The 25,310-nt window shown below is 43.9% G+C and overlaps 1 protein-coding gene across 8 annotated transcripts in view; it reads left to right on the top strand.

Annotated features, from left to right (window-relative positions):
* Positions 1-25,310, top strand: part of TSPOAP1 (TSPO associated protein 1) — a 69,662-nt gene that overhangs the window by 17,689 nt on the left and 26,663 nt on the right. For 7 of the 8 annotated variants that reach the window (XM_035343143.1, XM_035343142.1, XM_035343138.1 and 4 more), the window contains exons 4-16: positions 190-366; positions 3,599-3,859; positions 8,556-8,663; positions 9,575-9,658; positions 10,883-10,972; positions 11,579-11,701; positions 12,038-12,142; positions 12,485-12,535; positions 15,166-15,186; positions 18,231-18,414; positions 18,779-18,999; positions 22,196-22,305; positions 23,851-23,960. In XM_035343143.1, coding sequence (XP_035199034.1) covers positions 190-366; positions 3,599-3,859; positions 8,556-8,663; positions 9,575-9,658; positions 10,883-10,972; positions 11,579-11,701; positions 12,038-12,142; positions 12,485-12,535; positions 15,166-15,186; positions 18,231-18,414; positions 18,779-18,999; positions 22,196-22,305; positions 23,851-23,960 — 1,645 coding nt within the window. The remainder of the gene's footprint in view (positions 1-189; positions 367-3,598; positions 3,860-8,555; positions 8,664-9,574; positions 9,659-10,882; positions 10,973-11,578; positions 11,702-12,037; positions 12,143-12,484; positions 12,536-15,165; positions 15,187-18,230; positions 18,415-18,778; positions 19,000-22,195; positions 22,306-23,850; positions 23,961-25,310) is intronic. The other variant, XM_035343137.1, reaches the window with a different exon arrangement.

Here is a 25,310-nt window from a genome sequence, read left to right as displayed (position 1 = left end):
CTTTCCTCTTTCCTCCCACTTTTCCACACACCTCTTGTTCTCCCGTCTGTCTTTCCATACACCTTTTGTTCTCCCTGTTGGGGCTAGGCTGCATTTCTTGACAGTGGTCTCTGCCTGATGGTAGTTGGGGTGGTAGTTGATCAACACCAATGCATGTGGCTTTCTGTCTTGCTGCTCTCTCTGGTATAGGTAACTGCTCCGGTGCCTCTAAAGGGTTCCAGCCTGGAGCTGTGTAAAAAAGCATTTGCCTGCCAGCGTGCCAAGGACCTGACAGAGCAAGCCAGTGCTCTCCTGGCAAAAGACAAGCAGATTGAAGCTCTGCAGCAGGAGTGCCGGGAGCTGCAGGCTAAGCTCATTGCAGGGAAGGTGAGAAACTTCTGGGACATCACACAGTGGCTGGGTGAAAACAGTGCAGTAATAATGCTGGGAACAACGCTCCAGCAGTGTGAGGACAGACTGGAAACAGAGTATTTAATGTGTGAGTTGGTATGGGAGAAGTTGGGTGAGTGTGTGGCCAAGATGGGGTCCAGACCCCTCCAGAACAGTATGGTGGGGGATACTCCAGTTCTCACTTCATGAATTCATGGGTCTGAGCTGCCATTTTCAGCAGTGACCTAACAGTCCGCCCCTGGAAAGCCCCCAAGAAGCCACAGATACAGGATGACCTTTCACAGCACTAAACTTCAAGTGAGATGTAGAAGCAGGACTTCCTTTTAAGACATTCCTTAAAAAAGTAAACCAGCTGAGCACATTCCCAATAACCACTCCGAATCTCATGTCCTCAGCCACAGCTTTCTGAGTGCTTACAGCCACCATAGTGCGTATTTGTGTTCCTATTAGTAAGGGTACAAATCCTAATATGAGGGTATGTGTCCATGAAACCATCTACAATGCCGATACCTACACCTGGGCTGGTTGCCTGTGTTCCCTTTAGCACCAGCACAGAACTTGCTGAAATAACTGATGAGATAAAAGGCTTAATTCAGCTCATCCTGAGACAGGTATCTAAAACTGCTTGGATGTGTCATTCCCTCGAAGCACGTAGTCTCTGCAATGGCTCTGAAAGGAGCCTCTGCAGACATCTGAAGCTAGATAAAACAGTTCTCACTCAAGATGACTAGAGCAATCTGTTCTGTGCATATCAGGTATGTCTTTTGTTCCTAAGCTGGAAACTTTGTGTAGGTCAGTTAACAAACTCTCATTCTCTCTTTTTCACCAATATGGTTGTGGTCAAGTGCAGCGCTATGTTCTTGCACCCAGCTGAGCTGAAAGAATAGTTGCATTTCTACTTACTCTACCTACAGTAATATTGAGGTGACGAATACTTCCTTGCTGGAAGCAGCTTTATTTCATTCCCTGAGCTCTCTATATGTTCACTTTAACTACATGTTTGCAGGTAGATTCTCCCTCTTTCCCTAATGTAGGTCTAGTCAGGACAAGAATAATTGGGTGGTGTTTGCTCTTTGTAAAGAGCTGCCCCAGTGATCCCTTCCGGCGTTAAAACACAGGAGAAAGTTATCCAGGTCTGCATGTGTCCTACAGTCTCACTGAGACCAAATTTCCTTCATGTCCTCGTGACTGCTCGCTGCAACCCCCACAGAAGCAGGAACAGCTTCTCAAAGCTGTCTGATTTTCACAGCAGAGCATGCTGAGCAACCAACCTGAATCTGCCAGGGATAGGAGAGTAACAAACTGTAGAGGTATGTGACAAAGGCAGGAGAGCAAGACTCATTAATGGCCAAGGAAATACACGCTGGTGTATTTCAAACATCAGGGTTGATTTCAACCTCAGGGTTGATTTCAGCTTCTGCCTTGCTAGGGCATGGGTGACAACACTGGCTGGGAAGATAGGACTGGCTGTTTAACCTGCCAAGGTACCAGCAACAGAGGGCATCAATAAACGAGCAGGGAATCTGCGGAGAAAAATTGCTCCAGAGGAAATCATTCCATCTGATCTTGTTTTTCCCATTTCTCTTCCAAGCAAGCTGCTCATTAAATTTTAATTCTCAGCTAGTTAAAATTCAGAATTCACCTTATCTGTCTGTAGCATGCAAAATACCAGTGAAGGGGTTTATATGCAGAGATATGTGCATGCTCAGAGTTTGTAACCAAATCAATTTTAATCTAGCATACTTAATTCCGCACAAATTTTTCACTAGCTATGAAATGGATCTGCTCAGTTTCTTTCCAGTGGCAAGACAACCTGCACACCGGACTGCAAAAGCATTGGCCTTGTTTTGCAAAGTTAGGGCTCTCAGGATAAAATGATTTCCTGAGATCATGCTCCAGTGATGGGTTTCCAACCAAGCCCTAGCACCAGCTCCCAGCAGACTGCAATTTCTTGGAGATTCTTGGAAACGAGGAATTTCAGGGAATGGCAAGGCAGCTGCAGGGGACATGTATAATATGAGAATATGAGAGAAAATCTGAGCTTTTTTTCTGCTCTCTTGTTCCCCCAGGCTCTGCCAGGCTCTGGATTTTTTTTTTTTTTTTTTTTTTTGTGGGGGGGGGGGGGGGGCGGGAGTTTTTTTAATGCAGCCACAGTCAATTTTGTTTAAAGAACTATACCCTGATAGCCTGTACATGGTAGGGCCCAGCTGCTTGCTTCTTAAATCTGTAACCAGTTCCCATTAATGGTGCCTCAGTTTCCCCCTTGTAGCTTGAGAGCAACTATGTTTTTTGACTAAAATTGTATTTGCAAAGCACATACTATTTTTAGGGTGAATAAGAAGTGAACAGGGAAGCAGATTAAATTTGTTTTGGATACCAATTATGTATTGAATTCACTGGCTTAGGAGCTTTCCAGGGGAATGAGCAATGTCTCCTTCAGCAGCATATTTGTAAAGACAGGTTTTCATAACCAGCTTTTGTATGTATGTACAGACATGCAGGTACATGTTTTTTCAGCTTCCTGAAATCTGTAAAGACCTGTGAAGAATTAACAAAACTGGTGACATATGCACACCTTTTTTTGTGAGAATAAAATTGCACTGGTTTCCTTTAAAAGCTGCTGGCTCTGGGTCCAGAGAGATCATTTGTGCTGAAGATAGGAGCCCATCTATCACTCTCTGATAAGGTTAGAAATCAAGAATGTTTAAAAAAACAAACAACAACATCCTGAGTCAGAACTTAACAAGTCTCAGATATTCTTAATTATTTCCAACATTTAAAACTCTAAACCACCATCCATGCATAGGGCTGCAGAGAATGCCAGCACCCACAATATAGGAAACCAGCCAAGGCTCTTGTTTAGCTGGGAAATGAAATTTTATTATCCTGACACGCTCTCTGCTGGCAAGCACTTAGAAAACACACGCTAGGCCCTTTTTAGTATAGCTTCACACTGGGATAATTGTAGAAGCATTACAGGCTAGTTTTCATCTGTGGGAGAAATAACATATTGAAATAAGGGATGCAAAATGACTGTTCTTGAGGCTTTGGAGATGCAGGAAAGTAAAACGTTGTGTGCTGCATTACCTATTTTTGCTGGTAGTTGTTCGGTAATGGTTTTGCAGTTTGTGTGTGAAATCACCACTGTGACCTGCTCCACCTTTTCGAGCTCGGCAGTGATACACTGCTGGGTTTGCATTTCCTACAGGATGACCCTCGCTGCCTAAACGTTGTTGAGTTTGATCGGCTGTTGCGGGAGTCCCAGAAAGAAGTGCTGCGGCTGCAGAGACAGATTGCTCTGAAGAATTTCAAGGAGTGCCTGCGTTCCTCTAAAACCAGTTCAGGCAGCTCTTTGCCAAGTGCTACCGCCTGCTTGGGAGCAACACTAAATACCTGCATCAAAGACTCACCTCTACCAAAGGAGGCCTGCTCAGGAGACCCAGTGCTAAGAGTGGAAGCACACAGGAAGGTGAGACAAATGGGTCAGCAAGCTAAAAGTCTTGCGATTTCGTTACTGCATTAATTAATGTTCTCAGGAAGCTTGCTAAGAGTACATGAGCGCTGCAGTCAGCGTTGGCTGTGCTAGTTTTCAAAACGGCCTGCCCAAGCACCAAACCTCGCCAGGCGAGGGGACGGCGGCCGCTGCCGGCAGCGCCCCCCCCCCCCCCGCGGCCGCAGTGGTACGGCCCGCTAAATCCCCGCCGAGCCGCGCAGCCGGCAGGTAAGGACGGGCCTTCCGCGGCCACCCGCGCCGGGCTGGGGAACGGCGAACGGGGCCCAGGGCGGGCATGGGGCTCCGCCGGCAGCAGCTGCCCCGCGGCGGGGCCCGGTGCTGCCGGGGCGGTATGGCTCAGCGCGGCCCGGCCCGGCCCCTCCGCTGGGGCCTCCGTGGCGGGGCCCTGCTGCCCGCGGGCCCGCTGTGGGCAGTGGCGCTTCCTGGCGGCGGTGGGAGCGAGAGAGACGCTCCGCGGGCGAGGCCGGGGCCGGCAAACGGGCTCTGCCCGACGGGGGACCCGGGCCCGGGGCCGCGGCAGGGGGAGGCCGGGCTGCAGGGGCCGGAGGCCGGCCCGAGCCGGGGACGGCACCGTGGGGTCCTCCGCCATCTGGTGGATTTATCTTCTGGGGGTTCACCCGATTTCGGATTGAATTTTTCAGTACCCGCAGCGTCCTGGGGCGGAATTTCACACCCGGCGTCTGTGTGAGGAGTGGCTGCTCTGAACTGCCAGCTGCTCGCATTTATTGCCCCCGGTTGTTCTGAATATACTGAATATTCATTCAGTGTTCATCTTCTCCAAGTGACTTGTGACCTTTGTCCTGTATTCCTCCAGCCAGACTGTCCCAGACTGTCATTGATTTATAGAGCAACATAATGAAGTTTTTTCTCCCTTTCCTAATAGATCTCTTTGCCTTTTTGTCTAAGCTTTGGGTTCTATTAAAACATCATTTCTTTAACGCCACGCTGTAATCTCCCAGTGTCATGAGACTCTTTTCACCGTTTGTGTCAATGAAGCATCCATTCTTGGGCAGCACAGTTCCTGCTTGCCTCTCCATCAGTCTTCTCATTTTTACCAGATATTTACCTGAGAGAAAACCTTCCCCCATCCTGTGGTGGCTCAGTGTCTGCAGACGCCTTTAAAAGTACTGTAGCAGAGTACCCAAGCAAACTGTACCTACTGAATCATTCTCACCCATTTTATAGATTTGGGAGTGTAGGAGGGGGTTGGTTTTCATTTGTTTTTCCTTTTTCAAATATAAATTGGTTTGTTTTAAATACTTGCTTAATCTTTGTTGCAATTCATGTGGGTTTGCCCCTGGAACAGATGTCAAATGTCTTTTTTTTTTTTTTTTTTCCCAGATCACCACTAGAATACTTTAAAAATTTGTATTTGCCACCTACCGGTTATTTTGTATTAAGGCAGTGTCAGAGAAGTGACTCTGTAGGTGTCCTTACTCAGTTACTACTGAAACGGGAGATTCAGTTCATGTTCTCTTGGGTGAATATTGTCTAATGATGATGATTTGTTACTGTTTTACTGGTTTCCACATTTCTTCTAGCAGACAGTTCAGTTTGATACAGATCCTTAGTTCCACACAGTTTGAGATTTCTGCCATGGTGAGCCCTCACCGCCTAACCTCTTCTGTGATGAGGATGGACGTTCAGGCTTGTCTTTTTTTTTTTTTTTCTCAAAAATAACAAGAAGACTAAGTCTGATAGCAGTAATTAGCAGGGAGTAAGGAACTGTTGCCAGTCTCACAGCTGAAACAGTAGCACAGAACACCCTGGACTCAGTGGGCTGTGTTCATGTGGGCACAGTGGTGTGACACTGAGAATGAAGTTAGCCCTTGGGGCAGTAATCCCAGTCACTGCAGTTAAAATTAATGATTTCACTCTTCTGTCTCACTCCCTGGCACAGTGCATCAGGGCTGTTACACGACTTTCAAAGAACTTCCTCAGGATGTAAAGAGCAAGCTTTGTTTCTGAGTGTCATTGGAAAATCCATTTTCTCTGTTTTCCTGCTGATTTCTCTACTTATTTAGGGTTTAGAAGTGATGCTTATCTCTGTTAAGTCCAATCATAATTTAGGAGGGATTTCTGTCATTGACAGTGCCGGCTTAAACAGCCTCCTGTTCCCCACTGCATGTCCCCGCTACCCCTTCAGTTGTACTGCTGCAGTGGAGTGTTAGGGACTAGAGAACGGATCAGGGTTAAAAATGGCCTACACAGCCTCCCTCCCATCTTGTTCTGTAACCTGTGTCAGTTTTCTGGTCCAGCTCTGTGTGGTATTGTGCAGAGCTGCCCTGGCACAGCTGAGGGAAGGGACCACGGCTAGGTGGAACATGATTTAGGAGCAGGATTGCAGTGATGCCTCCTGGATGCCAAGGACAGAGCTTTCTAGAAAGCCTACAGCATTTTTAATTTACTTTATTGCTTGCTTTTAAAATTCTGATCATTTGCCAAAGCACGGGTACTTCTGTGCCTGTTGTATGCTTGACTTAAACCAGTACATCCTGGATGTCTCATCGGCTGTACAGCCCCACTGTGCTGTCTCGATGGGCTCTGCCAATGTAGGTGCACAGTGTGGATAGCTCCGAGGGTGGAAAGCAGCTTTTCTCTGGTTATTTTTAACTGTTTTGCTGAACAGAATACTTGCACCTGACTGATTCACTGAGCATCTTCCAGGCTCTGCTGTGAATGAGGTGGCACAGCTCCAAATCACAGCTCTCTTCATGGTGTGTGCCAGTCTCGTTTACCAGTTGTCTGATAACGGTGATGAGTCTGGGTTCTGCAGAAAAATAGCAGTATATGAGCATGTGGCTGGGGGGATTGTCTTTGTTCTTGGGAGGATATTAGGTCCAGGCGGGCAAATTTAATTTTATAAATTTTGTAGGTTGACTGTAATTAGGAATTTGATCATTTTATCTAACATTTTAATGAGAAATGTTTACAAGCAAGCAGATTTGCCTTTTATATTTGTTTGTGAGAGGATGGCTTGTTAAGCATAGTGCATGTTACTGGTACAGTAGATATCAAACCCTAGGTGGTATCCACTAGCATTCCTTGGGACCTTCATTAAAGCTGACTAAAATGCAATGTTTTCAGCTTGTGAGGAAGCAAATTTTTTATGGGGGTGGGGGGAATATAGATTTGACACTTAGTATGTGCCAGATAGTTTAAAAACAAAAATCTCAACACGTGGGTATTCCAGAGTTAAATATTAACCCAAAGCCTTTCAAGTTCCAAGTGAGACTGAGGGGTTTAGTTAGTTACCTTAGTCCCAAAGGGTGGTTCCACTGGCAAAAATAATGTTTTTACAAAACGTTTGAAGGCTTCTGAAAGCTGGGGCTCATAAGGCACCAAGGCCTGGGTAGAGGATCTCAAGATTTCCAGCTGCCGGTTGGGTCTTGATCTGCCAGACCAATGTCACCCTTCTTCCAGGGGTGCTAAGAAATCTGTGAGCCTTGCTGTGGGAAGGTGGTTTCAGGATTTTTCCTATTTCAAGCACCAGCTCTGTAGCAGAAAATCTAAAAGCTTTGATATCCCACGCTTGTAGTATCATAGTTTTCTGGGTTTCAGTACTGGAGCCATGAATATAGTTGTATTTAAAAACAGAATTTCAAGTCTGAAATAGATAAGAGACAGCAGGTGTAGTGCTGTGATATTCTCTTAATAACTGGCTATAAAGGGAGCTCAGACTTACTACCATAGATCTGTCACAGATCCCCCAACGCTGTAGCTCAAAGAATTCCACTTCTGATGGCAGATAGATGAAGGTTAGAGGCTGAGATGGAGTCACAAAGTCCTCCTGCTTCTTCACCGTACGAGTTGGATGTGATGATCCCAATCTCCTGTCCCTAAAACCATTTATCAAAAATAACTTTAAATTCAATATTTAAATGTTGCCCTCTTTCTTCAGTTTACCTCACGCCTTACCCTCCTGTCAGGGATTACTCTGGCCAGACAATGCCAGGTCAGATATCAGTTGAGAGTGAAAATTAAGGAGATTAAAGGTGTGTTTATAGCCCAAATTAAAACTTGTGTACAAAACAAAAACAAACAAACAAGAAAAACTTAGAAAACTTAGAAATCCCTGAAGTGTGTAATACAGTCTCTTGTGAAACTTTGTCACTAGGCCATAAATAAAAAAACAGGTTTTTTTCCCATATTTTTAGTAGTTCTTCTGAAGTTGTTTTTGACTGATTTTCTCGTATTCGGAGACCTTCACTGATTTCTACTTTCTGCAGTTTATGAGGGTTTTGTCCTCCCATGACCATCTTCCTGCTGTGTTTATTGCTGTGGAGAGGGCCATGGGAGGTGTTGCTGATGCCTCTCATTGAAACTTCAGATGAGGCACGAAGGGGAACTCAAACCTGCGAGCTTCCTGGAATCCACCATTGCATGTAGGTGGTTAAGTCAAGCTGGTGTGAGTGGCACTGGGCTCCAGAACCTGCCCAACACGTTTCTCTCTGGTGGCTGACTGGTCCCTGATGTGACATCAGCCTTTCTAATTATAAATTCTGGAGAAGATCAGAAGTTTTCATGTGGGATGTTTCTGTCTTACATGGTATGGCCAGGAGAGTGTCTTCTCCCTTAGTGCATGTGTTGTGAGGTGGGCTCTGTTCTCCTGACTGTCCCTGAGCTCTCTGATATCTTGCTTGCTTTCCAGGTGGAACCAGGTGTGCTGCCATTGGGCACTGCCTCTGAAGGACATGAAAATTTCCCTCCTAGAAATGCAATAACAGACCCAGAGAGCAGCCAACAGATTCAGCAGCTGGTGAGTTTTTGCCCTGTCTGTGGGTGCAAGAGAGGTCTGTGCATATTGGCACTTCCCTTCCAGTATAAAACCAGTCTGATTTTAGGTGAAGGAGTGCAAGGCTTTCTTGTGGTTTTCACCCATAGGATCCAGGCAGAGATTTGGGGGACTGAAGTCTTTTTTAGGCACAACCTGCAAAGGCTACCTCTGCATTGAGAATGCTTCTGGGAGACCTCTCCTGGTATTGTGCTGAATCTTAGGTGAGCTGGTGGGGGAATGCATCAGACTAAAATGAGAGGAAACCATGCCAATAGATTCTGTGATGTGTTTAGTTTAGTCTTATCTGAACTGGGAAACAGATGTGACTAACTTGGGACAGATGTTGTGAAGAATATGGCCCTTGTGAGTTATTCCAGCAAATTAGGACAGTTCACAGTGGAGTTTAGCCATTCTTTTCTATCTGGGGAACCAAGAGTGATTGCAAGGAACTGTAGATGAAGGTACATAACCAGACGATGTCTGCTCTTTGTTAGATGTCATTTGGATTAGGAAAAGAGCTAGTTTAACACAACTGTTGTTTCAGGCTGAATATTCTGCACAACTCTGTTTCCTTGTTCCTCACATCTTGTCCTTCATCCTATCCTACACAAATAGGGACAATCTTTGCAAATGGGAAATAGAGAACTGTTTCCAGAAGTTGAAAGGGTTGAGAAAGAGAGGAGTAGTTGTTTTACTTAATTTTTTTTTTTTGGTTTACAGTGTTTTTAGAAAAATCTCCCTAGGTTTATATATTATTTATGTTTGTAAAAAAGTGTTTTTCTTAAGAAAATAGGAAAAGCTAATATAGCATTGGGTCTGAGAAGCAGAGCCTGAATTTCTTATGCACTGTAAGAACATGGACTTAGTGATCTATTTATTCTTGTTTCTTTCAGGAATTTGAACTCAAGAAAAAGCGCAAAAAATGTGAAAACCTTGAGCATGAAGTGAGGAAAAAACATAAAAGATGCAAAGAACTCGTAAGTGTTCTTTTTGCCTAGTGTTGTGAATCTAATAAGATCTAGGTGGTTGTGTGGTTGTCTTGGGTTCTGTTTATTGCAGTAATAAGTTGCCAGTCATCTTCCTAATCTGAACAGTGTCACAAATTCTGGGCTTCGGCCCTTGAAGCTGGAATTGTTTGTTTAGTTAGTATTTCAGCTAGTTCTGGGTTGGATAAAGCTACATAAATCACTGGATGAAACTCCATAGGCTTTGCATGTCTGGGTAATGCTTTCTATTTTCACATGTACTCCATCAAATCCAAAAGATTTGATGCATCTTGAGAAGGTAATTGCACATAATTTTCTGGTGCTTCTTATTTTTTGGATGAAACCTTGCCTCTTTTCCATTTCATGGAGGTTTTGCAGGTCATATCACAGCATCCAGATTTCTCCTTTCTGTTTCTACCTTGCTGAGCAGCTCTGGTGGTATTAATGACTACCACAATGTATAGTTTCGTCAAAGGGTGATGACCCTTTGAATAGTTGTTTTGCCTCTTGCTCAAATGTCAATTCTACATGTCCATGATGTCACTATTTAAGTATGGGGTGTTTAGGGAATAAGTTTGTTGCTATACAAACTTCTTTGAGATCAAGAAGGGACCAAGTCACCTTGAAGGACTGGGATTGAGAATCCAGTACAGGCTATTAGCTCTTGCAATATCCAGAAAATATGTGAAAATATTTCCTTAAAACTGTGTGGTGTGGGAAAGTATGTATGTGCGTGTGTCTCTGTGGAGTCACTTGTAATTATGAAACTCTCAAATTCCTCTGATGCTGTCAGGGCTGTAGGTGGACTAGACTTGCATAACTCAGTAAGTGTCCATGGCTTCCTGCCAGCTCAGAGACATAAAATTCTTCTTTCTCTACTGAAATTTTTAGGGAAGACTGCAATCTTGAACCAGCGGAGAAACTTGATGAATTGTCAATAGAGATAGAGTTCTAGACAGAAGTAGACAATAAAATGTCTTCCTTATTCTGAGGTTTGAGGCTGTATAAATGAGAAAAGCAACTTAAGAGACCATCTGACATGGGGCTGGTATCTGCCTGAGCAGTGTTGCACACTGTTACCTTCCACTACTCAAGCAGCATCCTGCCAGCATCCTGAACCATCAGTCAATGGGAACAGTGGAGTCATGCGGCAGAAAAAGGTGGGGGAGTTAGTCTGAGGACCTTGGAATGGTAACACCTGCTGTTTCTGGACAGGAGATCCAGCTGCAGGAGGTACAGAGTGAAAATGCACGACTGGCTGAAGAGAACTTGCAGTTGAATGAGAAGGCTGGATGGGCAGGACAGGTAAAAAGCAGTATTTTTGTTTGTCAGAAGGAGCATTACCTTCCATAAAACCTTTCTGAGATGAACTAAGAGTCATGTTCCACCATGCATAGGTGTTCCAACATGTTTAGTAATTGTTTGTTCTAAGTGGAAGCATTTTTCTTTACTTGGTAATCTGCATTGCAAGGAGTCATCAAGCTGTAGTGCGCTACAGAAACAACATATATTACTGGAACCTCCTGTAGTAAGTGGAGGAGGTAAATGCAGTTTCAGCAGGTTATTGTGTCTTTCTTCACAGTTCTCTGTGGTTAATCCCACTATCTAGAATTAAAAAAACAAGCTCTCAGAGCTCGGGTGTTTTGTTTCTATCTCTTTAGTAAATAACCTCTTCATATCCCAATTCCTTCCCCCCTGCAAAAGAGAACCTAGTAGGAGAAATGGTATGCGTGTATAAATACGGGAATATTTGTTCTGAATGGAAGACAGAGGGAGAGGAGGTTGATGATTTTGGTGTTACAAGTAAGAAGCAGGTCTGCAAAATAGCATACTATGGAAATAAATTGTCCTCTATTATTTATACAACAAATACCTGGCTACATGTGCTAATTGCCAATCCTTTCTCTTCAGGTTGAATCTGAGAATGCTGACCTGAAGTTGCAGGTTGTTTTGGTTACTAAGGAACGGGATTCAGTAATTCAGACAAATCAAGGACTTCAAACCAAGCTGGAGAATCTAGAGCAGGTGTTGAAGGTCAGTAGGCTGGAAGGACTGTCCAGATGCTTAGTGCTGTTTTTGGATGGCACAGGTTGTCCCTTCACTTTTTTTTTTTGTCCTTTAGATTTGGTGCTTCTGCTGGGGGTTCTGCCACGCAGAACCATCCTGTGACATGGCCTTCCAAAGGGAGCAGAGGGACTTGGGAAAGGCTTTGGGTGGAAAGGAAAAATAAGGTGGCCATCACTGATTTTAGGATTCTCTTTGACTGTGTTGCTCTGGCTTGTGGCAACAATTTCTTACTTTCTCCTCTGTTTAATGATGATGTGAGATACAGACCATGTTGCCCTTATCTGTCTGTGAATTGTTCTGCAGCACATGAGAGATGTGGCTGAGCGAAGGCAGCAGCTGGAAGCCGAACACAAGGAAGCGCTGCTAGTCCTGCAGGAGAAACAAGAGGAAGTCAGACGGTTGCAGCAGGTATGCAGTGTGTGCAGGGACAGACGTTTTATTCTCTGAATTCCCAGAAGAGCTGGGATTCCTGCACCTTGTTGCTTGGAGGGGCAATGTATGGAGCAGCTATATGTGAGTCTACTAAATAACCCAGGGAAGAGTGTCTGTGTCTAGGTGAATTCTAGTACCTGAGCAAATTGAGGGGCTTTTCTCATGAATGATCTCTCACAGCTGTTTGTCCATAGACCAAAGATGCCTTCAGTCTATAATGTGTCTTAAAGCTATAATAGTGTCTGTCAGGGTGATGATGATAGTAGAAGTGAGTTTAGGGAGACTGCTTTCTTATTTACTCTGTCTCTTATTTCTTAGGCACAGGCAGCGGCAAAAAGGGAACATGAAGGAGCAGTACAGCTTCTAGAGGTAAGACAAAATAAAACAAGATGGCTTAGTGGCTGCAGAGTTGGTATCTTTTGTTCTTAATGTCAGTTTTCGTAATGCTCTGGATTGTATTGGTTCTTGAGCAAAAGTATTGACTTGACACAAAATGTTACTGCTGTGTACAATTACTGGTTGTGCTGGCAGAGTGTAGTCACTGGGGTGAGAGTTTTGTGCAGTTAAATCCTAACTTGTTCAGTCTTCAAATAGGTTATTTCATTCAGACCGTGCCCAGCAACTCTTTCAGGGATGCATTAAGTAACCAACCTCAGATCTGCCTGCTCCGTTTCCAGGGTCATCTGCAGGGAGGAGGAATACTTGTGTCCATGTTATTTGATATTTTTTTTGTGTGTGTATAGGTTCTATGCTTATTGTTAGAGAAGAAAGGAGAATTGGCATCCTTTGCCTGAGGATAATGAGTGATGATGTTTGAGGCAGTGCCCTTGTCCCATTTGCTATTCTGGGACCAGTTGTGTGAGTGCTGCTACATCTGCACAGAATGTGCTTTGCTATGGTGGCAGACAGCTTAATGATGCAGGCTGGCAAATGGGATGAGCACTGTTTTGGTTTTGATTTGCACTGTCTCAGTGGTTAAGATGACTTAGGAGAAAACCTTGGCTGTGGATTCCTGGAACTGCAAATGCAAAGCACTAAACCCTGAAACTTGATGTGATAATTTGGTGGCTGCCTGAGAGGGGGGCTAGGTGTGATAGCACATGGAGCAGCTTCTGCTCTGTCTGTCCACTGAGGCTTTCTGAGTACTAAAATATCTGAGAAAGAGAAGAGTGCCTCATTGTACACCTGGACATTGAGATCTCTTACTAATGAGGCTGTGGCTGTGTCTATAGTGGTGACATACAGTCAGAGATGGCAGCCTGAATTGCCTATGTTGGTCAGTGTGCAACAGCTCTGCGGTTGTTAGGAACCCAGCAGAATTGAGCAGAGTTTCCTTTATCCATAAGATTGCTCCATGTCTGTAAATGGCACCTCCTTTGAGTGGGAACTTGAGTGGGAACCTGTATCCGAACTGGAGATCCTAAGAGTGCTGGGCTCCTAACTAGATGGCACTGAAATTGTTGCAAGCTGGGTGAATGTTGAAGGGAAGTGACATTATATATTGTCCCATTACCATGTTCTTTCTGGGACATCTGCTTTTGGCTGCAGAGACAGGATCAGGGTTGGTATGTGTGCTACTCTTACATCAGTTGGTATTTAGCTGGTTTCTTAGCAGCCTTTAAGGCAAGGGAGGTTTGGTACTTGGCAAATGTTTTTTGAACTAATTCATTGAAGGATTGGAGCAGGCTCTCAGGTTTAAAACAGACATCTACCCATGTTGGGGAAAAAGGGGGCAGTTTTGTTCAGTTTGAGTAGCTGGTCATGCTCTTCCACAAGGGTCTCATCAGTTCTTCTTGCCTTCATATTTCTGGTACAGAATTACTTTATAAGTCAGTGACACCAGGTGGGCAAAAAGAGAGAGAAATTGTCGTTGAAAGCTAGTTTAATGTGGAGCAACAGTAGTTTAAACAACTGAACTATAATCATCGTCCTTCCAGAATATCAGTGTAGGGGCCAGATATGGGGTTGGGATTACTTAACATCTCATATTGTCATTTTAGATGTGTTTGGATTGCTTTTTGATGTAATATTAATGAAGAATGGGTGTGGTCCATTCCTCTTTTGGAAGAGTTCAGTCAGATGGTTGTCCCAAGTGGAGTCTTCCTCTTTGGAGATGTTCAAAACCCAAAGAGACTGGGTTCTCAGCAGTCTACTTTAGTTGACTCTGTTTTGAGCTGAGGGGGTTGGACTAGATGATCTCCAGAGCTGCCTTCCAACTTCAGCTACTGTGTAGCTCTGTAATAGGGAAGTGATGGGGATGAGTAGAGGTACGGGGTTGTTTCTGTGTGAGGAAATGCTATGCACAGAATGACCGACTCTGCTTAGAAAGAAAACCTTGAAGGTTATGGTCACGGTGATGGAGAAATTTAGTAGTTTTTCTGATGTACATGAGACATGAGTTAAGTGTCAGCTACCTTTTGTACTTCATAGATGCCAAAGGCAACAGCCTGCTTTCAAGTATCCAGTGCAGAATTTTGCAGGGAAATGCACTAAACATGGCTCAAATTGACTTGTTTTCCCTGACTTAGGAGCAGGATGCCTGACTGAGCAGCCTGTCTGCTGCTTGAAATTGTGTCAAAGCCGCATTCTGAGCTGGGCTTTGATTCCCAGCACTCCTTAGTCTCAGACCTGGGGAGTCTGTGCACAAAGAATCCATTGTATGGTAGGTAGGGATGGTTGCAACGTGCTGGGAAAAGAAAGCTTGAAATTTAGCACTTAAACTCATTTGTTCAGATCTTAGTGTGATTTGGAGGCCCTCAAAACATTCATGGCTGCCTTGTTCATGCATTTGGTATTGGGGATTTGGCTTTTGTTCAGCAAGCAGATGCTTGCATAGAGGTGGGAATCTCTGTATGGGACAAGGTGGACACAAAGTTGGTGAGAAACAAATCTCACTACTCAAACTGAGGGTTGGGTTATCTTTGCAGGTTGTCGATTTTTGGCTAGTGTAACTGCTGATGTGGTTTTATATCTCTTTTTGCTTTTCTCCTTGCTACCAGAGTACTTTGGATTGCATGCAGGTACTGCAATAATCCTGTCAAGCAGGCCATTTTTCTCCTCTGTCCTGGCTCTGACAGTTGCTTAATATTCCTGTTTATCTATACTTCGGAAAAGTGTTGAAAGGAGTGTCACCTTTAAGAAATAAATATAATTAAAGAAGCTGATGCTAGGAGTTTGATAGATCAGCTGCTTTTCTGTATAAATGCTTTGCTTTCTCAACCAATTAGAATTTTGAGCTTTTATTGGACTTTTACAGATTTTTCAGATTTGTCCAACTGTGCACCTTCTCCATACATCACGTGTATTTGAAGGTCTTTGGGGAACTACTTGCAGTCCAAGAGTAAAGCATTTCCTTCAAAGTCAAAAGCAATGGCAACAACATTGCAAGTGAGAGTCATGAAGAATAATACCTGCTGGCTTTGTAATTGGTTGGAAGACAGGAAGCAGAGATTGTGAATAGTAATTTTCACAGAAGAGGTAGTAACTAGTGAAGTAATAAAGGCATTACAGTCTGGGAGCTGTGCTGGTTGGCCTGTTGACAAAAGATTTGGAATAAGGGCTTCTACTGAAGTGATGGAGTTCGTACCTGACAGAGAACAGATTTTGACAGTCACCTTCAAATCTGACTGCAAAAAGCTGTGAAAAGGTCTCATGAGTAATGGGGAGATAAATGACGGCACTGATTAGGCAAAGGCATGCCCATGGAGGAGAAGCAGCCGTTACCAAAAATGTGCAGCATGGGCTGTCAGTTACCCATTGTGACAGGAAAGGCAGATTTTGAAGTATCCCTTATAAATAAAATGTCATCTCACTTCACAATACTGGTCTTAAAGGCAAATACAGTGTTGGGAACTTTTAGAAAGGGAATTATTTTATTTTCTGAAGAAAGCCTGAGGACATCAGGGTATGCCCACTTTCTGTAGAAGTAGCGCCCACATCTATGTGGAGTTACAGATGTTCCTTTAATCCCAGTGTAACTTTGGAGTTAGTCCTGCTTTGAGTAAGAGGTTGGACTGCAGACCTCCAGCGTCCTCTTTCACCTAAATCATGATTCTCTGATCCCCAAAACAGGTAGCAGAAGATACGGAGAAAGGTAACAAAGGATGTCTGGATGGGGAAACATCCTTTGTAGTAGGAGAATTCTAACAAAGCAGCCAGGGAGAGTATCTAAGAGGACAGGGCTGAGCTGGTAGTGTTTGGGTCTAGCTCAGTGAGGGAAATTGGTTCCTGAAATTGGTGATCAGTTCCTGAATTGGTGGTCAATGTGATCCCTCCAAGCTCTGCTCCCTGCTCTTCCAGCCCTTTTTGGTAATTCCACTACTCAGTCTCAGGTTGGTGTGTGGCTCATCTTTCTTCCCCTTTTGGGATAAGCGTAGATGCATAGACACAAAAGTTTCCTGCCTCTTCTGTGTCTGGGGCTTGGTTCTTGCTCGTTCTCTGCAGCTCTTGACCTTGTCCGTGGGCTCCTCTTCCTTATCCCCCAGCTTCCTAGCACTGCCCTGGAAACTTGCTGCTTGCCTAGCCACATCCAAACCTCCGTGAGTAATCTGATAAGAGGCATTCATTGCGTTGCAGAGGAATCCTGTACAACATGACCTCAGAGACAGGGAGTTGACTGAGCAAGTAGAGAATTGCAGACACTTCTGGAAGTTGCTCGTGGTGTGTAATAATCTCTTTCATTACAGGAGCAGTTACTTCATGCCACACTTCAGACTTCACCAGGTTTCACTTAAAGACTGAGAATTTCTAGCTACTTGACAGGAAACAAATTATAAAACTTGCAAGTTTAAAACAGGTGTTTTATGCTAAAATAAAAATGCATGTACACTTGGAAATTGGTAAGGAGTGGGATAGAAAGATTTTGAGTACTCAGTACTCTGAGACCAGAAAGAAAGCTTTATCCAGGTCAAAACTGTTATTTTTTAGAGCTTCTTAGAAACAGACTTTCTGTCTCCTAGAGTATTTCAAAGGCATGATTTAATTTTTGAGTTGGAAGGAGAAAAAGACATTTCAAAAACATTTTATAGAATGGAAAATTTTGAAGAGCACGCTGCCGTCATCTGTTTTGATGTGCCTTACCTACGCAAAAGGACTAGATGAGTGACTACAAACCCTGGTGTGATCTCAGCCCAAAGAGAAAAAAGGGAACAAATGTCACCTCGTGCAAGGCAGAGCCTGTGCCTCAGCCAGATGCACTGATGCCAAATGAAATATGCGTGATCTCAGTTGAAGAATTTGTGATGAGAAATTTGCATCTAGCACCAACACAATGTGTCTTCTTGAAGGGCACTTGAAGGCACATGGGCAATGGTTGAGCATGAAGGGCATGAGCAAGGTTTACACAGGAAAACTGTCTAGGAAGCCAGACTAAGCTGCTACATGGTGGCAAGAGAGAGGAGGGAGAAAGGAGCAGTTGTGTTCTCTTGGGAATATGCCTGCAGCTAGGAAGGTTGTGGGGATGTGTAAGGACAGCCAAGACTTGGCAATATTTTGGAATGGCAAGATAAAGAGATGGTAGAAAGAGAACACTATAAAACAGATAAAAATGCTTACCTAGCAGTGTAGTCTTAAGTTGAAGGAATGAGTCTTTCCCTTTCCAGAGTATTTCCCCAATGCTCCCCTGCATATCATCCCGTTGAGATGTAGCTTTCTTGTACTCAGCATGCATTTTCCTGGAGCAAGTCACCCCTATAGGACCCGGTGGCAAACCATGTGGGCTGCTGGCATCGCACCAACATTCTGCAGAGCAGGCCACAGTGATGGTGCTCTGTGCCCTTCCTAGTGTCTGGAAGTCATGCTGAGAGCGGCTTGTGGTTCAGGGATAATTCCTAATTAATCTTGTAGTCAGTGTCCTAATAGATAAGTGGTCTCAAGTTTTCAAAGATACTCTAGGTGCAGAGCTTCCAATTGCTATTGACCATTCCTGGGCAGGGCATACAGTTAGGTCCTTGCAGTCTGAGAACCACTCAGTTTCTGAAGAGTTGTAGCAAAGACAAATGCTGTTTGGAGCCTCAGTGGTGATGTTAATGTAGGTTTGTGCCTCATCTTGTGTCTCTCCTGTCAGGCCCGGGTGAAAGATCTGGAAGACCAGTGCCGCAATCAAACAGAGCAGTTCAGCCTCCTGTCTCAGGAACTCAAACAATTCCGACTTCAAACAGGAAAAATTGACCTTCTCACCTCTACACTTGTGACTTCTGAGCTTCCTCTTGCACTGTGCAGCTCCAGCCCACAGCCCCACTGGGAGAAAGGTAATTGCTGGAGATGCCTGGCCTGTGGTTGTTTTGATAAATGTGTCATTATTTGTGTAAGTGGAAAGGTGTAAAGAAAACAATGCAAATGTTTTTTTTTTTTGGGGGGGGGGGAATCTCTGTATCAGCTTCTGGGATCTCTGTCTCTCTCTTTCTCTCTTAAATAGCCGAAGTTCATTTTGTCATTAGTCACAGAGAGAACTTGGCGCTTCTCTGACCAAATGAAACCTAGGGTGCCCAGTCTGTTGCACGGTTAAATGAATCGCACTTACTGAGACATGAGCTGCTCTAAAGGGTGTTTGCTCACTTTTGATCTTGCATTCTGACTGCGGCTAAAAGTAATGGATAGGTTATTTTATTGCAGATTCAACTGGTCCTGCATTGCTCATTCACCAGAGCACAAAGAAGGTTCACAATGAAGAGACTGATGAGCTGGAGTCGTCGCAGCGGGTTCCTGATGCTGCTGTTGCCTTCCCAGTTTCTGCTACTGGTTCTCAGAAACAATCCAAAAAAGTTGAATCTCAGTCGAGCTCTTCAAAATCAGAATCCATGCAGAACAGTCCAAAATCCTGCCCAACTCCAGAGGTCAGTATGGGAGTCCCCTCTCAGGCCTGTCCTTTCTAGCCAAGAAATGCATTGCAGAGAGCCCTGTATTTCCCTGGTGTTGCGTTCGTTTCTTCTGGCTGACTGAAGAAAACTAGCAAAATGAGAAAATCTGTAGGAAGAATTGAAAAGCTCTTGGATGCCCATGTCTGCAGTGCTCATTTGTACATATTACTGCAGTTTGGGAAAGAATCAACTGATTAGACAGAGCACTGTGGGCTTGGAGAAGGAGGCAAGTGGGGAGGTCATATGGTAAGAAGTGTGGGGAAGCTCTGGTTAAGCCTCAGCCATGGTTGCAAGCATAAAGTTTACAGACTGTTACTTTTAGCATGCTGAGGGACTATGCCCTCACTATTTTTGTCCATGAGCTGTAAATGAGGGACCCGAGCTTCTTTGCTTGTTTTCTTAGGAGTACTAGTTTTACTTGTTCTAATACACCATGATACATAATACACCAAGATGCTGAGTTTGTGCTAGCAAAGGGGTGAAGTTAATAGGCTTTGCCCGTTTGTGTCACCAGGATACCATAGATGGTGGTTTCTTCTCTTCCCCAGGAGCTCTTACGTAGTATTACAGGGTTCATTTAAGCAGTCTTTCATACTCACTGCTGTACACTTGATAAGACAATTTAGGGTAAGCTAGTGCTGTGAGTGGGGCTGGGTGTGATGGTGTAGGAGGCAGCTCTTGGTCTCTTGGTTCACTGATGTTTACTGAATGGCTAAAACTTGGGAGGCTACATGGAGTACCACATTGTACATGTGGAGGGCATTGAAGTCTTGAGCTACAGAGCCCAGGATATTAGTGAAGGATGTTGGGCCCCGCACCTAGGGAGGAATAACCCCAAGCACCAGTACAGGCTGGGGGCTGACCTGTTGGAGATCAGCTCTGCAGAGAGGGACCTGGGAGTCCTGGCGGACAGCAGGCTGACCGGGAGGCAGCAGTGTGCCCTTGTGGCCAAGAAGGCTGAGGGGATGCTGGACTGCATTCGGAATTGTGTTGCCAGCAAGTTGAGGGAGGTGATCCTGTCCCTCTGCTCAGCCCTGGAGTATTGTGCCCAGTTCTGGGCTTCCTAGTACCAGAGGGACATAGAAGTATCAGAGCGAGTTCGGAGGAGGGCTATGAAGGTGATTAACGGACTGGAGCACCTGTCACACAAGGACAAGCTGAGAGAACTGGGTCTGTTTAGCCTGGAAAAGAGGAGACTGAGGGGAGACCTTATCAATGTGTATAAATATCTGAGGGGAGGATGTCAAGAGGATGGAGACAGTCTCTTTTCAGTTGTGCCCCATGACAGGACAAGAGGCAATGGGCACAAACTGAAGCCCAGGAGGTTCTGGCTCAATATGAGGGGGCACTTCTTTACTGGGAGGATGACAGAGCACTGGGACAGGTTGCCCAGGGAGACTGTGGAGTCTCCTTCTCTGGAGATATTCAAAACCCACCTGGATGGCATCCTGTGCAAGGTGCTCTAGGTGATCCTGCTTGGCAGAGGGGTTGGACTAGATAATCTTCAGAGGTCCCTTTCAACTTTAGCTATTCTGTGATTCTGTAAGAGGAGGCTTGGAAGCCACCATCACCGTACATATCTGAAGAGATCAGCGTGCAGAGTTTTTGGCTTCAGCAACACATAGGTAGAGGAACATTCCAGAGTGTTAGCCAGGCTGTTTAAAATCTACTCCGGTTGTCTACCTTTGGGTGTTACAGGGTGCAGGTGTTTGTTGTCTTAGGATATGGTGCAAGGTTGCATTACAAGGAGCACACTACCCTGAAAAGGTGCTCTGAACTGTTCAAAAGATTAACTTCTGCAGTTCATATACTGGAAAAATATCAGCTGTGTGTTCCCAGTGCTTGCAGTGGGCATTAATATACTTAAAGAGGGTCTTAGGGCGGAGAGGGACTCTTTAGTCAGTTAGATAATGATAGGACAAGGGGGAATGGTCTTAAACTAAAAGAGGATAGGTTTTGGTTAGACATTAGGAAGAAATTCTTCATGGTAAGAGTAGTGAGGCACCGGAACAGGTTGCCCAGAGAAGCTGTGGATCTCATCCCTGGAGGTGTTCAAGGCCAGGCGAGATGGGGCTTTGGGCAACCTGATCTAATGGGTGGTGTCCCTGCCTGTGGCAGGCGTTTGGAACTAGATGATCTTTAAGGTCTCTTCCAGCCCAAGCCATTCTATGATTCTGTGATTCCTCAAAAATACATTTGCCTTGAGGTCTATTTTAAAAAGGCAGGTTGAATTGTCTCGTTGGCACTGTTTCAAGTAAACACAAGGTAAGTTCATTTCCTTAGAAAGAATGACTGCATTATCTAAATTATTACCATTAGGTATAAAATTTCAAAAACGTCAGTCATGAAAGCTTACCACAAATATCTGGAATATGCTTCTGCCAGTAGCCACCAAATGCATTCAGGGTGCAGAACCAGCTTAGGAAGGTCCTTAAAAAGCTCACTGCTAGCAATAGGGAGGCTAGCAGTGTCACTCTGTCTCTTATATGCTTTCCTTCTGCATAGGCTACTGGCTGTTATCACAGCCAGGTGTTTGGACTAGATAGAGCTTTGGTCTGAACTAATAGGGCCTTTTAATATTCTGAAAATACATAAATGTTATACTGAAGTGTTTATACATGCTGCAGGGGAACTGCCTGAATTACAAGAGCTTAGAGATTTAGAGATCTAACGCAACTATAAGGCTCCCTTGGTTCAGATTACCATTTGTATTTCATACAGGGTCACAGAGATAGAAGGAAGTGAACTTACTGCATTGGAGATATGTACAGTGGAAGGGGCTTCCAAAATTTCAAGTCTAATTTCCTGCTCATAGTGGGACTGCCCACCAACACTGGCTCAGTGAGGCCATGGCTTTATCTAGCTAAGGCATCAGCAATGGGAGATCCCCCAGCTCTGTGGAAACTTCTCCCAAGGTTGCATCACCTGCAACCTGAGCAAGGAGTTTTTGCTAATGTTCTGGAACCATTGAAACTACAGCTTGGAGCTGTCATTCTTAGTACTACTTTTTCACCCTAAAAATCATTCTTCCAGACTAATCCTTCGCCCAAACTGTCCAAACTCACCACATACATCTGCTTAGAGGACTTGTTCACTACTGTTGGAACCTTTTGAGTATTCCTTCATTCTGATTTTGACTATATCTAATCCTTCTTTAATGTTTTTTTTTTAGGTGGACACAGCGAGTGAAATGGAAGAACTGGATGTTGACAGTATCTCTCTAATGCCAGAGACAGGTAGCCACGGCCCTGCAAAACTCCAGGTCTTCTTGGCTCGATACAGGTAACATGTCATCTCATTAAGGCTAGACAGGTTATCTCACACCTGCCTAATTTACCCTGATCTATGACATGAACCACTGTTGGGATGGCTGTCAGGTTCAACCATGTACCTGACTCATCTGTTGGACTTTTTTTTTGGTGACTTATATTTCCTCCACAAGCAAATCCTGTGCATTCTGCATAACAAAAATATAGCAAACTTGTTAGCTATTCAGCAAGCAGCACTGGTTGAAATTTTTCTTTTGAAAATAATTTTGGATGGAAAATTGAGTTCTGAATTGACCCATTCCTTGGTCTGATTTTTAGAGAATTGTGTAGCCTTCTCCAAGAAAATCTTATTCCAACAATTAAGAAAACTTCAGCACAGAACTCCTGAATTGAGTTTTGGCTGAAATCTTTATGGTTGTTAATAAAAACAATGTAATACTGAAGAAGGAAAGAATAACGCCAGATTTTTCGGTTCATTTTTGCTGTCCATTGAGCTGCTACGGTCAAAGCCAAGTCCCTCTACAATTACAAGACTGTTGGCATATGTTGACTTTTAGATTGTGGACTGGAAGGAGGAGAACTGGGATGATTCTTATTGATACTTGATGATACTTGTTAGGAGTAGATCAAATATGATCTGTGTGTTCATGTCCTGGTCTGGTGCCCATAAGGTCTTGCTCAGCTCAGAAAGGATAGCATTGCTTCAGCATGCTGGAAACCACTGTAAAGACTGAAGAGCAGGAATTGGCAGTAGATGCTTACAAGTTTCTTTATGAGGCTTTTTCCTCTACTAGACTCTCTGATTGGCTTGTGGGGAGATAGGTTAGAACTATCTGGAGCCCAAATACTATCACCAATGCATTTATCACAGAACCACGTAATTTAATGTGCTTTTGGACGGCCATTTAAAATGTGAAGTTACAGCACTGGGAGTTGGTTCTTGACAACTTAGATCGTAAGGACTGGATAATTATGAAGACTAGAAACCTTTTCTTCATTCATATATAACATTCTTCAGCACAAATCAGCTCATTCTTAGGGTTTGAAACATGGGAATTTTGAGATTCTTTGCTGTGCTTATCCCCGACAATTGTATGGCTGGTAAAGTATGCTTTATGTGTCTGAGGTGCTTTGATTTAAAGCAGTTGTGTGCATGAAATGTAGAGAACTATGTACATAAAAGAGTTAAGAGTGCAGGTGAATCAAAGGACGTCTAATTCAGAAATGCAGAATCCTACAACTTATTTAGTTGATATAATCAGAACAACAGGCACTCAGGTAAATCAAATATTTTTAAAACACTTTCTTGAGTCACTCTGATCTGTTCCTTCAGATGTCAAAAGACATCTCTTCTGCCACTCAGCAATGCGCTCCTAGCTGCTATTTGAACATGGAGCAATATAATGTTGGTTATATATAAAAGCATAAACCGGAGTCTTGACCTTTGTGGAATTTGCTGCTTACGAAAGGTGGGTGCAGCTAAGATGTAAGCTGATCTAACAGCACAGCTTGAAGGTGTTGCTCTATGAAGTAAGGTTTCATATTGTGACTATTTCAGCTACAATCCATTTGATGGACCTAATGAAAATCCAGAGGCAGAACTTCCACTAACTGCTGGAGAGTATATTTACATCTATGGAGACATGGATGAAGATGGCTTCTTTGAAGGTGTGTTCTAGTGGAAGTGGAATGTGACTGAACTGCTGTGGAGATTTGATCCCATTTAAAAAAAAAAAAAAGTGAATCTTAAAAGCTCAAGATAAATGTTTTCTGTCCAAAGCTAGGTTGCTAGTGAGGAAAGCAGGTTCTGTTGGAAAAGAGTTTATTTGCATCACAATGAAAGTCTAAAACGTGAAATCCTGGTCTGGTGAATTTGATGGGAATTTTGCCACTACTTTCCATGGAGAGGACCAAGTTTAACCTATGGGTGCCTTCTGCAGGTGGTCTCCTACGATCTTTCCAGTGGCTGCCTACTGAGCCAGGGACCACAGGCAGTTGGTAGTCTTGATCACCTCTTGTTCTTTTGGGCATAGTAAGGTCTAAGCTAAGCAGTCTAAACCACAGTCTTTATCCTGTTTGGCATTATACAGTGTGTTTCTCTTTTGGCACCTTTGAAACCATGGTCCTCATTGACTAATGGGTGGATGGAATTGAAACAGAGAATTCTGAACTGTAAATTGTAGTGAAGTTTCTTTGTAGAGTTGGCATACTTATGGGGATATAGGGACCTGATTTATTCAGGTGCTTTGCAAGAGCTGAGGCAAATGCATGCTATGTTGCACTGCTTACTCTTTGACTGTCTGTTTCTTCCTCCCTCCCTCCCTCCCTTTTTTTCCAAGCTTCTCATGTATTTATTTATTTATTGTTTAAAGAATAAAAAGATTATTCTTTACTAATGTTTTTTGCTTTCCCTGCGTTCACTTGATTTGCTGTAGGTAGAATTTGAAAGTAGGTTCAGTCCCTATACAGTGTTCAATTAATACTGATTTGATGGTTCTTGCACTTATGAAGAGTGCTGTTGTATATCAGTCATCCCCATGTGACCTTTCGGGACATCTTTATTACAGAAGCTAGTATAGCAAAGGAGGGAACTAAAAAGAAGGCCAGAGCTGAACACAGAACTGGATAGATGGAATTCCATGGGGAAGTACTGTGAAAACCAAATCTGTTTGGCTGGGAGAAGACATAAAATAGCTTGCATAGTTTGTGAAAAATAGAAAAAGACATTTAAGTTAGTAAAAGAGCTGTGATGAAGAACAAGAGGATAATGAAGTAGGAAAAACCCTTAAGCTTAACCCTTAATTACACAAAACACTCTCTGGTTAGTTGACTCTGAAGTGTGTAGAGCAGTGAGTTATCTCACTGTGGACATCAGGATGTAATGAGAGTAGCGGTAGGAAATGGAGCAAACTTGCCCAGGGATAACATCCCAAAGCTTTTTTCATTCCTGACTGCAGTGCAGTTATGACCTAGCATAGACATTGTCACATTGTCTTCACAGATGGGTTGGAAGGTTGA

Source organism: Oxyura jamaicensis, chromosome 19 (genome assembly GCF_011077185.1).
Source record: "Oxyura jamaicensis isolate SHBP4307 breed ruddy duck chromosome 19, BPBGC_Ojam_1.0, whole genome shotgun sequence".
Lineage (NCBI taxonomy): Eukaryota > Metazoa > Chordata > Aves > Anseriformes > Anatidae > Oxyura > Oxyura jamaicensis.
Note: the sequence above shows the minus strand (reverse complement) of the source record. Positions and strands in the feature narration are given on the sequence as shown.